Source organism: Rattus norvegicus, chromosome 13 (assembly GCF_036323735.1).
Source record: "Rattus norvegicus strain BN/NHsdMcwi chromosome 13, GRCr8, whole genome shotgun sequence".
Classification (NCBI taxonomy): Eukaryota; Metazoa; Chordata; class Mammalia; order Rodentia; family Muridae; genus Rattus; species Rattus norvegicus.
This window is the reverse complement of record NC_086031.1, coordinates 73313920-73327194: the sequence shown is the minus strand read 5'-3', so window position 1 is coordinate 73327194 and position 13275 is coordinate 73313920. Positions and strand designations below refer to the sequence as shown.

Sequence of the window (13275 nt, the reverse complement as noted above, 5' to 3'; positions counted from 1 at the left end):
TGAACATTTCATTAGCTGTTTCTGCTTGGAGGAAGCTTCAAAAGTTCCCAAGCATTTAAAAGACAGCGGCACCCCTGTGGCTCCTCAGAGGGCTTCTCTGGGCACCCTAGTCCACAGGGAGCCAGTGTTCACAACCCCTCCTTTTAAAGAACTCCTGTGAGATAGAGGTTTGATCCTCCTCCCAGGAGTCTGGTGTGTAAGGGATTCATCACTTGTGAAACAGACATCATTTGTTTGGGGAAAGAAGGGGTGGGTTTTATTGAAGATCCTTTAAAAGTTTTTATCTGTGGCTGTTTTGTTCAAAAGTCAGAAGAGGAACTTTATATTTCATGGAAATGACGATAAGAACAACAGAGGGAATAGTAATAACCTAAGGCTGGGTAGAGCAAACACAAAACCAGCAGATAGTTTTCTTTACATATGAAACTTAAATCCATTCCATCTCTCACCATGTAGCACAGCTTAATAGGCCTATCTTACAGACACAGAGACTGAGGCCCGCACCCGGTAAGCAAACATCTCAACAGCCACGTGTGAAAGAACACTCTGATGTAATTCTGCCAGATACTGAACCCTTGCTGCAAGCAACTCCATTAAACTCCCATTGCAGCACAGCTGAATTAACCTATTTAGCCTTGAGTCAGGCATTATTAAATGTTGCATTATGTTATCAGAAATAGAAATCATTTGCCGAGTTTATAGAGTCACAGAACATTAGAAGTAGAAGAAACTCTTAAGTGTAATCTAATTTCAAGTTTGTTATTATAGAGACAGGAAAATTATTTTGAAGAGGGCTAGGTAATTTCTTCAAGGTCAAGGTGTCTGGCTAATAGCTCAGCTGAGACAAAGGATGCTGGATCTCTGGTATCCCATTCCAGCCCCTTTCACCTTGACTTGTTGCTACAGAGAGAGATGAGCAGAGTGCTAGGCTGAAGAAACAATGCTCACACCACAGAGCTGTATATAGCCCAGTGATGCCCCATTCAGGTTCTCCCATTTGATATGGTCTCCTCCCAAACCACCCTTTATCTTGTGATTTTTTTTCCCTCTAATTCCTGTAGAGGTAATTAGTTGTAGAATTCATCGCAAAGCTTAATCAAGATAAAAAGCCACACAACTTGGTACATTGTATTGTTAAGCTTCTAGCCATATGCATCTCTCTCCTGTGTCTATATCATTCTTTCCAGACCAGTGGTATGTATTGGATAAAATTAAATGGGGTAAACAAATTTCCACATGTTTACATGGCCGAATCTGGTGAATAGCATACATTTGGCCATAAACAGAGTTTCTTTATTTTGCGTTACAGAATCTAACCATCTCTTTTCTCCACAGTCCATGGTCCAGTATTTTTCACAGCAACTCCTTGTGCTGGTTGCTTTATGTGCTGCTGAGACAAAGGCAACTTAAAAAGGAAGTCCGACTCTGGCTCATGGTTTGAAGGTGCCATTCATTGTGGTAGGGGACAAGGGGGTGGAGCCTTGAGGTGACTAGTCACTGGATTATAGGCAGAGAGCCTAGAGAAATGAAAGCTGATACTCAGCTCGTTTTCCTCTTTCTATTAAATCCAGAATCCCAACCAGTAGAAATGTACCCCCTCATTTAGAGTGGGTCTTCTGATCTCAATTAATCTAACCTAGAAATTAGCTCATTGATATGCTTAGAGGTTTGCTCTGGCAGGATCTTAGATTTGTCATATTGATGGTCAATATTAATGATTTCACTCCTATATGCACTACATTGTCTGAGGAGCTATGGAAATAAAGGAGAAAGGCTATGTAGTTGTAATTGCATCTGCCTAAATTATTTTCCCTTCAGGTCTTTAATATATATATATATATATATATATATATATATATATATGTATATATATATATATATTTATGTGACTGAATGCTATCTGTGCAATGGATTCCCTGGAACTGGAGTTTACAGATGGTTATGGGTGCTGGGAAGGAAACCAGATTCCTCTGCAAGAGAACCAAGTTCTTCGAACCACCGAGCCATCTCTCCAGCCCTTGCACCTAGGTGGTTAGAGAGTCAGCTCTATCTTATATTCCAGGTTTCAACTCAGAACAGCCCTCATCCTCGTCACTGGGTGATTCTTGATGCCTGCCAATTTCATCTGTCACCAATTTTCTACTTAACTGTCAGCATATCAGCTGCTTGTAGCTTCTTCATAGCATATACTTTTGTGTAGAAACCATTGCTTTTATTCACTTGCTTCTTGCTGATTTTGTCCTTCTCTTTAGGACACAAACCCTGTAAGGGTAAGATTTTTCTTCATATACACAGTGCCTAGACCAATGTCTAAGTACTACTACTACTAGAATACTAGCAGCTACTGCAGAAATAAATGGATAAATCCAAAATCCATTCTTTGGGAGCAATCAATAAAGCTGCCAAAGTGAAGTTTACGTCTTTGTACAAACTGAAAATAACCCAGGATACGGCTGTACTGGGCAGTCTTGATTGTCAATTTGAAGGCATTGAAAACAAACAGATAAGCAGATCGCTGGGTATGCTTGTGAGGAGTCATCTAGATCAGGTCAATGGGGTTGAAAAGCTCACCTTAAATGTGTGAGATAGCATTGCATTGGCTAGAGTATGGAATGAAGAGAATGACTTGGCACCAGCATTGATCCCTCCTCTGCTTCCTGACTACGGATACAATGTGACTGGATTCTTCCTGCCCCTGCCACTGAACCTCTGCTGCTATGGTGGGTCACCTCATCTAAAAGTCAGAATTGCCTTTGTCAGCTGTTCGGTCAAAGCATGAGGTCAATAACCAACACAGTCACAAATCAACCACGTGACTGCATGAAAAATATGCTACTTCTCTATTGCCAGATCTAGACACCAGAGCTATCCTATCAACCAAAATAGTATCCTGGCTACAATATGAAACTCTTTGACTATCTTTGATTCTGACAGTGAAGGAAAAAAGACGGCCATCTTTCTTAAGTACTATTTCAAACAATCTAGATAGTTTTCTAGAGATAGTCAGTATTGCCTAGAATACAAAGCTAAACACTTTTACTCCTGACTAGTATATTTCTAATTCCCTTCAGTGTCTGAGTACTTAAGAGAGTCTGATGCTGTATACCAGATGCTTCTGTATACAAGCTCAATAATCAATGGCTTACTCAGAACAAAGCCTCCATCCAAGGTTAGTCCTCCAGCCTGTACCAGTTACTCTGTAGACAGGAAAGCAGGAGATTCTGCCTGTTGATCTTTGAGAAAGCATACACAATGTGTTCCTGAAATGACCAACTTTGTTGGGAGCTTGTTGGTAATACAGCATCTGAGGCTTCACCTAGCCTTACAGAGTCAGTTTCCATTTTAATAAGATCCTATGCAATGCACATGCACACTACATTTTGAGAATCATTGCTGGTATTGGGGAACTGCTGGCACCAGATATCCTGATGCTAAATAATTCTGCAATTTCTGTAAATCCAGAAAATTGGAGAAAATGGCAGTGCATTCGCCATGCCCCTAGCAGGGCTGGCTATCTGACCTCGCTGGGATCACTGTAGATCAATTTCCCGATGTTAGTGATTTCTTGATCTCACCTCAAACCCTTTTTGTATCACGAACTTGTTAGGTAACATGCATGAATCCATTGTCAGTATTTGTGCAGTGAGTAAAGAATTGTGTGTGTGTGTGTGTGTGTGTGTGTGTGTGTGTTGTGTGTATGCATACATGTGTATACATATGCGTGTTTGGGGGCCAGAGGTTAACTTTGGATGTCATCTCTCAGGGGTCATTTTTCTTGTCTGGTGAAATAGAGTCTCTACTGGCTTGGCACACACCAGGGAGGCTCGTCTGCCAGCAAGTTCTGGAATTCTGTTGTTCATCCCTTCAGCACTGAGATTACCAGCATGCACTATTATGCCCAGCTCTTTGTTACTTTTTATATGTTTAGTGTGGATTCTAGAGATTGAACTCTGGTGCTCATGCTTGTTTGAAATTGCTTTACCAATCCTACTATCTCCCTATCCCTGTAGGCGTTTTCTTTTCCCGACTTGCTACCTATTAGTCCTGTGAGCAGCTGAAAATTACTGAAGCTCTGCAGAGAATTTCTTTCTACAGACTGGGAAGGGGAAGCCTTAAGTGATCTGTCTGCTAGAAAATTAAACGAGAAAAGCTACATCGTGTACATAACAGATTACCTCGCTTAGGACAAGCATTCAAAACAGTCGCCATTGAGGAATATTCGTCTTAATAACATTCTCCCTCAACTTACAATTCCACTTTACTCTGGACTTATTGATTCAGAACTTAGGGACCAGAAACCTCAGATTAGGTGCTCACACATGTTGAGAAAGCTTAGAGTCTCTTTCAGAGGCTCTGCCTATGGCATAGCCATACTTAGCTTTGGCAGCTTCTCCTTCAAACCCCTGGATGCTACAGAGAAGCATAATCCTCCTGGTCCATTCTCAGCTTACTGCAAGGCTTTACATTAAGCAGACCCTTGGCAAACGTTTGCTGAATGACTAAATGAATCATTTAGAGAAAATAGCCATATGCCATAATTGCTTTGCTACTTGAGTGCTGACTTTGTTGTTGCAAATATCCACAGAAAGGGCCTTTGGAGCTGGTGTGCAACCCAGGGGTCATAAAACAAAACATTACAGAAAATTTAATGATGACTTTTCATCGGATTTCTGTAAGTTTGTGTCTTTAACTTGGTCACATTTTCAAGACATGCATTGCAGTCTAGGACATTAGCCTGAAAACCACACCAGTCTAAAATGTATGAGACTCATTCTCAGCTGACCAGCACTCAGCCTGGCATCTGAACGCTCAACTGCTGAAGCAGTGGCTGTTCTGGGCCAGCTGCCGCAGAGGTCTTGTCTATCCTGGAAAGGGACCAGGTGAGTCTAAGACCAAGGCCACACACAAGCAAAGCAGAGAAACATGGAAGACACGATCCTGATGCGATGTCACATAGGTGGATTGAATTTCTCTGCCTCTGAAATGACAAGCGAATGGCATAGAAGTGGAGATCACAGGATGTGACAAACTCTCATTGAGTCTCTAGGGGAAAAGGAAGGCATTGCGCTCAGCTCTCCCACAGGAAGGAGACAACGGAATAGATAGCAGTGTGCATTGTGGACGAGCAGTCAGAAGCACAAAGGAATTGTGCTTATTTCAATTCATCAGCCTCGAGGCCCCAGCAGCAAAAGCACCACCAGGTCAGGAAGGTAAAATGACCAAAGGTCGATCTCAAGTAACAATGCTAGTGACTTTGGAAGTGGAAGGAAAGAAAGACCTGGGGAACAAGCTCCTGAGCAGAGCATTAGAAAAATAAAAGAAAACAGCTGAGCTTACTGTGTGAGAGGGGATTAAGGCTCAGTCTGTGCAAGACTTATTTGAGGAGGGACCACTGTTTCCTGATCACTTTTCTGAGCTCTACAGATAGATACAGCCCCCCCTCACCCCGTTTCTTCTGAAGTAAGGGAAGGTAAAGGGCTTATGCCTTGACCAGTCTGTGGGAGCTAATTGTATGCCAGGCACTCCCTTGGGGATGAAAACTTAGAAACTAATGTGATGTGGTCATAATGCTTTGCGTTTCTTTCCAGACTTCGAGTCAATGTTCAGAGGTTTTTTTTTTCTTTTCCTTTTTCTTTCTTTTATTTTTTTTTGGGGGGGGGTGCAGGTGTTGTTTTGTGTTTTATATTCAGAGTCTCACTTAATCCAGGATGGCTTTAAACTTGCTCTGTGGCAGAGGGAGGCTTGAAACTCTTATCCTCCTGTATCCACTTCCCAAAGGTTGAGGTTACCACCATGCCAGTGTTGAGGGATGTGTAGAAACATTGTGTCTTTTGATTTTGTAGGTTAATGTGATAGGTTTTCACTAAAGATAACAAATTTTTTTATAAAATAGCTTTTAATATTTTATAAGACTTTATTATAGAAGAGATACATATTTGTTGTTGGAAAAGAAATATGGAAGTTATCACCATAAAAAATAAAGCTCTATTATACTTATCGCTAATCAGTCTTGAGGTAAACAACCAGACAGTTTGCTCTCTTACATAAATAAAGCGATATTGATATTACATATGAATTTTCTATATATGACTTAGATGTGCTTATGTGTGAATTTGTATATACATATACACCTTTCTATATGTATCAACATGTAGATATTCCTATCTATAGATGTACAGCGAGAAAAGAATTAAAGGACTTTATATGTTATTTATGTGTATATGTATTTGGATACATACATCGCACACATACATATAAGGTTATACCTAATTTATCTCTTCTATGATTTGTTCATTCATGTATAAATGGAAAAGAATAGAAACTCCAGATGTCTAGACAATAAACATTATCTAGTAACAACTGTCTTCTTCCCTCTGATGAGTAGAGTACTAGGAAAGAGTGGGGGAAATTTTGTTTTTCATTTTATACTGTTTTGATGCACTTTGAATATTTTAGACAAATACACTTAAAATTCCAGATAGAAATACAGGTAGTGCTGCCAAGCCATTGTTATAGGAGACAGTCCTATGAGGAAATACAACACGAGTGAATGTAAGAATGCTGCAAAGAATCTGTAAGGTATGATAGAAGCAGGGAACACGCTGCAAAGAACTGTGCCTGGGGCTGGGAAGGCCTGAAAATGGCATCACTCTAGTTAGTTCTTTAGAGAAGGAGGGGGATCCAGGATAGCAGGCAAGGTTGGGAAGATGGACAGCTACAAGCCTCAAGGCTCAGAAGTGCAAAGAACTTCAGAGGCAAATGGGGGAGATTCAGGTTCTCAAGAAGCTCTTATCCTCTCTTTCTGAAGTCAGCCTTGCAAGCTTCAGCCTACTGAGCCCGGACCTGGACTTCTGGCCTCCAGAACTAGCAGAGAGTAACTTAATTCTCAGACTTCAAGCTCGTGTAATTTGTTACAGCAGCCACAGGAAACCGATACAGGGAGCAAAGCTGCACTTCTCATGTGGAGACAGCAGGAACGAGTAAGTGTGTGGTGGCTTCAAGCTGAGGAGCGATGCCATTAAATTGCATTTTTAAAAGGTAACAGATGGTGAATTTTAGAATGTAGTGAAATGGCAGGAAACAGAAGCAAAGGAGTTACAAGAGGAAGCCATTTAAATGGCATTCTTATTGATATAATAGCTATACAGATTTACTAGTACAACATGATGTATTGAATGATGCATATTATATATATGCATGATGTATGTTTGATGTAATAGCCCAAGTGAGGCGGTTAGCATATTCATCACCTTAAATTTTGATCACTCATTCATGATGAATATACTTAAATATTCACTTCTAGCTGTTTAGAATGTAACTTTGTAGCTAGCTATATTTACCCAACTGTGCAGTGCGTATCTATACTTAACTCCTGCTATCTATTACAGCATACCATATACGAGCTTCTAACTCTCTCCCCTTCCCCTTCACTCCCTCTAATCCAAATCATTGCTATAGCAATTGATATTGTAACCGCAACCTTGAGGAAAAGCAAAATAGGAGATGTGTTTAGAAAATATCTAGGTGGTGAAGAGGTCAGAACTTCATAGTGGTTTAGCGCAAAGGATAGGAAGAACAAAGACTCTTCACTTTAAATCGTGGGCCATTCATGGTTTTAGAATCTAGTGGTTACGGGGAATCCAGATGTTGGTCCCTGGAGTTCCTGGAGAAGATGCATGCAGAAGCCTTAAACATTCAGTAGCAATGAAGTACTGATTCTTGGAGGAAAGGAAAGGTTTTGGGGTGGTAGCTGAGAAAGACTTAGATGGAAATCACCAAACACCAGTGAAGAGGGAAGGAACAATAAAGATGAAAGGGGGTTGGAGACATGGCTCAGGGGTTAAGAATATTTGTTGCACTTTCAGAAGACTAGAGTTCAGTTCCTAGCATGCAAATTGGGTGACTCAGAACCACCAGTAACTCCTGTTCTAGAGGAACTGATACCTTCCCTTTGTCTCTGTGGGCACTAGCATCCTAGCACACCTGTTTCCAAACACACAGATACGCATGCGTGCGCGCGCGCGCGCACACACACACACACACACACACACACACACACAGAGAGAGAGAGAGAGAGAGAGAGAGAGAGAGAGAAACAAATATTCCAAAACATGAAAACTTTGCATCCTTATACTAGATGTAAATGATTTCCTTAAAGGAGTAAGGGAAAATGTGTAAAAATAGAGGAAAAGAACATAGGAACAGAATATGAATAGGAAGAGAATATGAACAGAACAGCAATGGCAACATCCTGTGAAGAGAGGATTTTTAAGGAGTGACATGATGATAGAAAGTCTATAGATAAGATAGATGGAGGGTCATAGAATAAATGCTAGTGACACTCTGATTAAAAAGTCCTTGGTTTTCTCCTCTAGTGCTGTTAAAAAGCAATCAGAAGAGTGCAGTGAAGTCAATGAGAGGCAGCAGAGGAATGGCATAGAAACTCTCAAGAAATGTATTGAGCATGTGTTTAAAGTAAACAGTTGTAAAAAAGGCTCATGTTTGTGAGCAGATGAGTTTTCAAAGACTTAACGTTGGGAAGAGAGTCAGTGGCCAAAAAGATAATAAAGACTTAATAAGGACACTGTTGACAATCATGGGGTGAGGTGAAACAGGACAGCTGGGAGCCAAAGTGCGGGCAGAGCGATTAGTCTGAGGTGGAAGAAATTCCTGTTTTCTGGATTCGAGGGTAAAGGATGATGAAAGGAGACCCAAGTAACTTTAGAGATTGATATACAGGGACACGAATGAGTAGAAAATTCTATTTGAATTGTGCTACTTTGTGAGAAAGAATGAAAGGGGGGAGAGGTAGAAAAAGAGAAAGAGAGAAAGTGGTCAAGTCTAATCTTAGAAGAAATAGAAGTATAGTTTTTCACAGGTTCCAAACGATTCATGTAGAAGTAGTTAATCCCAAATGCCAAACCACACAGTGACATCATGAGAAGTAAAAACCACTATTGGGTGGAAAGCTGCCTTCTAAAGATCCGGCCTAACCCATGCACCTCTGAGCTTTCATCAGTGCCCATGTTGTGTGGCCACAATGATGCCCACTTTAAAGTCTGTATCAGAAGGGCTTTTACACCAGTTACTATCTCCACTGTCACCACCGGCGACAACTGCAAGAAGCGATAACTGCAACAGGAATAGCAGCGAATGGTTGTGTTTTAGAGTTAAGGGACATCAGTGCCCCAGATTTAAACCCGAGAACCAGGACAGACAACAAAATAGATGACTCCAGTAGCTCACAGAGAAGTTTCAAGAATGGGGAACAGCAGGGTGAACATGGGCAGTAGTCACCCTTGCTTCTTATATGGCAGGCATAGCTAAGGCAAACTAAAATGACTGAATGCCTCTTGAAGGAAAACGACAAGTGAGAAGAGAGATAATCATATTTCTGAGAACTAAAGTCAGCAGTTGGATTGTGGCAAAGCTGGATCCTCAGTGCCAAGGGAGGCTTCCCATCAAAGGAAAGCCAGGCCCAGTGCCAAGGCTATGATGAAATTTCCCTTCTGGGTTCAGTATTTCTCTTTAAGGACAGTGTAGTCCTTGGAGAGAAGCAACATGTAGAGTCAGGAGCTTGGGGAAAGGTCAGATGTTTGTCTCCCAGAAATACCAGGCCTTGGCAACCACTGAACCCTTGTCAAGTAGGAACCGCTGTGATTCAGTCCCTGGACTGGGGAATGGAGACTTGAGGAAGCTCTGGCAGCTGGAGCTGATCTTATCTACAGACACTTAAAGTACACCGTTTTCTTGGCAAATTGGTTTCAGAACATTGTTTAGATTCCCAAGTTTGAGAAGCCGAGGCTGTTGTATCATGATTTTGGAGGACTCTGGCTTAGGGGATTATTTTTACAGCCACAGTAGCTCAGAGCTTAATCTTTTGGTCCTGGGAAAAAGATGCTAACCAGAAGAGAAGCCCAACACTTCTGCATCCTGTTGAGAAAGGTGAACGGGTTTGTATGGAGCTTGCAGAAACTGGCATACTCAAGCCACAGCCATAACTGCTCTTTGTTGAGAGAGATCCTAGTCTCGAAGGAAGTCTTGATGCATGATGGTTCAGGTATCCCATTTCTTGAATTTTGTTGTGTCAGTTCAAGACTTCCCTGTTAGCAGCTCACAAGTCCATAACCAGCTCTCATCAGAATATCCTGCAGATCGGCTCAGCAGGAAGTCCAAGAATGGCAATGCTAAATCAGTCTTGATGGGATTATAAATACTTAGGACAGCACCACGACTGTACAACAAAGTGACCTCAGAAGGTTTGAACGTTTTCAGGATCACATTTGTTGGTCATTCACTTGCTGTTCTGAGAGCAGAGACAATGTTTATTTTTAAGCCTGTCATCCAACACTATGACATTTCTTCCAAACACAAATCAATAGGAAAAATGAAAAATAAACCTAAATATAGTGCAAGAATGAACAAGAAGGCACCTAGCATGTCATTCCTGTGAGAGGCTAAGAGGCAATATGTTGGCGTTGCTGTGGGTAAATGGACTGGAACATTCTCCCCCTTCTCTCCTACTTCACAGCAACAGAATGGATAGTGGCTGTCAACTGTTAGTGGACTCTCTATACTAACTAACATAGTAAACATATGGTTACAATTCCATTCTCCATCATCTAATATCCTCATTTTAAGGTTTGATTTTAGCAAATCGACCTTAGAGATTTTGCATTTAGGTACACAGAATGGAGGGCAATCGGAATTAATCCTTTTTCAATGGAGCCTTTAGGTTTGGCTGTACAGATTGCATGTGGGCAGATAGGACTTGCTCAGGTGTAAAATTTGCCACTGGGCAGGCCACTCACCTTTACTGATGTCTTCATATTCCAGCCAGAGTCTCCTCTGGACTTGTTTGTTTGGGTACCATATAGAACAGGATTCCTCAAAGCCGTAGACAGCTTCCTGGATGTAATGGTTACCAAACTGATCCAATAAGGCCACAAAATCTGCACGAGATGTAGCCCCATCCAAGGAGTGAAGAGCGTTGCTGAAGGCTATGGGAAAAATAAGGATGGGAACTCACCCGTTAGGTATACATGGATTCCTAGGCAACTTGGACCCAAATATGATCCTGTGACTTAAAGTAGTGTTTGAGAGCTAGATAGGAATCTCATGCATTTCTGTTTAACTGAAATAAATATTCCCTTTCCCAAATAGATATCTTTTCAAGTATGTTGGTTGTGTTGTTTAATTTTATTCAAGTTAAGCAGAGGAGTGCAAATTCTGATTCCTGCAACCATTAAGTAAATGGTTTTTGTATCCCCTAAAACTGCAGTTCATGACACTAAGCCAATTTAGTCAGTTCAATTAATCACATTTTAAAAATAGAAAGAGAACAGCTTAGTCTAAAATAGAAACAAGTACTAGCAGGGGACATTTTACATCCTAAGGTGAGGCGTTGTTTTATGATACATTTGTTGTATGAATGTGGTATGGGTGAAGCTCAGGGTCATAAGATAAAAAGAAACATTCTTTGGGTAAAGACTGATGTCTAATACTGATTGTCAACTTGACAGGCTCTGGAATCATCTAGGTAGTGAGTTTCTGAGCATGTGTATGAAGGAGTTTCTAGTTTAAGTTAGTTGAGGTGTGTCCTGTTTGGTGTTTGTTAACTTGGTGTAAACCTAGATATATTGATATATTGAAGAAAAAAGGAAAAAGGAGGAGGAAGTGGAAGAAGAGGAAGAGGAGGAGGAAGTGGAAGAAGAGGAGGAGGAGGAGGAGGAGGAATATTGAAGAAATGAAGAAATGTTTTCATAAGATTTGCCTATAAGGGGGTTGGGGATTTAGCTCAGTGGTAGAGCACTTGCCTAGCAAGCGCAAGGCCCTGCCTGGGTTCGGTCCCCGGCTCCGAAAAAAAAGAAAAAAGAAAAAAAAAGATTTGCCTATAAGCAAGTCTGTTGAGTACTTATTTTAAATTAATGATTGATGTGGAATGACCTAGCCCACTGCAGGTGATGTCAAGCCTTGGCAGGTGGGCTTTAGTTGTATAAGAAAATGAGAAAGCCATCAAGGAGCAAGCAAGTAAGCAACATTCCTCCATGGCTTCATCTTCAGTCCCTGCCTAGAGTTCCTGCTTTAGTTTCCTTCAGTGATGTTCCATTAATGAGAAAGTGTGAGATCCAATAAACCCTTTCCTCCTGAAGTTGAAGTTATGGTGTTTTATCTCAGTAAAAATAATAACTGAGAGAAGGTGGGAAGACCTACCCTAGCTCTGGGTGGTGCCATTGCATGGGCTCCGTTTCTGGACAGAATACAAAGGAAAAGCACAGTGAACACCAGCATGCATCTCTCTCTGCTTCCTAAGTGCAGACACAGTGTGGCCAGGTGTCGCCAGATTGTGCCACCATTTCTCTAATGTGGCAATGACTCTTAAGTTAATTGTATCATGTGTTTTCTGTCATATCAGTGAAAAAAACAAAAACTAAGGAATATAGGGACCAAAAATGTTTGCAAAACATTTGACTAAGAAATGGGTAATGAAAAGACAATGGAAGAATATAGGTAGGAAAGGTCACTGAAACAATACTTCTATTTTATTGTATGAAAACCAAATGAAAAAGAAGTGGAAAATGATGAGCAGCAGAACTCTGTGTGTCTCTTCACCCCAGCTAATTCTCTTTGTAGTTTCTGCTTTTCTTCAACAGCCTCATGGGAGAAAATGGTCAGTAGTAAATCTACCAACTCTAATACTTTATCCGGCCAGCTCTTTTCATCCCTCTTTTCTAAACATTCTTTTTGAGGATGTGGCTCATTTTCCATAATTCTTTTTAAGTTGTTTGTTTGATTTTGTTTTGTTTTATTTTACTTTGTTATTTTGAGACAGGGTTTCGCCGTGTCGCCAGCTGTCTGAGATCTCACTTGGCAGACCAGGCTATTCTAGAACTCAGATCCACCTGTCTCTGCATCCCACGTGCTGAGATTAAAGCCCAGCTTTCAGAATTCTTAATGGTCAATTACCTTCCTCTACTGACCCTGAGATTCTACCTTCCTTCTGCTGACTCTAGGACCCTAAATAAGCTGAGAAGTCACTACTCCTTATTAGATATAGTGAAGCTGCAATGTTTATATATCATTACATTCTATGTAATAGAGTGTAACACCTATTACTGCATATAGTTAAAGACAGATTTTTCTGTTGTTTTTTTTATAGAAATCGTTCTATTACATTTGCTGTTTAGGATATGCCCCATTTCCTATTTCTTTCTTTTCACTTTCTTCTGGCTACTTGTGTTTTTTTGTTGGGGCAGGGGGTGAGGAAACATCACA

General features: G+C 40.9%; 1 protein-coding gene across 5 annotated transcripts in view; it reads right to left on the bottom strand.

Annotated features, from left to right (window-relative positions):
* Positions 1-13275, bottom strand: part of Astn1 (astrotactin 1) — a 318149-nt gene that overhangs the window by 61708 nt on the left and 243166 nt on the right. For all 5 annotated transcript variants that reach the window (XM_039090767.2, XM_039090768.2, XM_039090769.2 and 2 more), the window contains one exon: positions 10812-11000. In XM_039090767.2, the coding sequence (XP_038946695.1) occupies positions 10812-11000 (189 nt within the window). The remainder of the gene's footprint in view (positions 1-10811; positions 11001-13275) is intronic.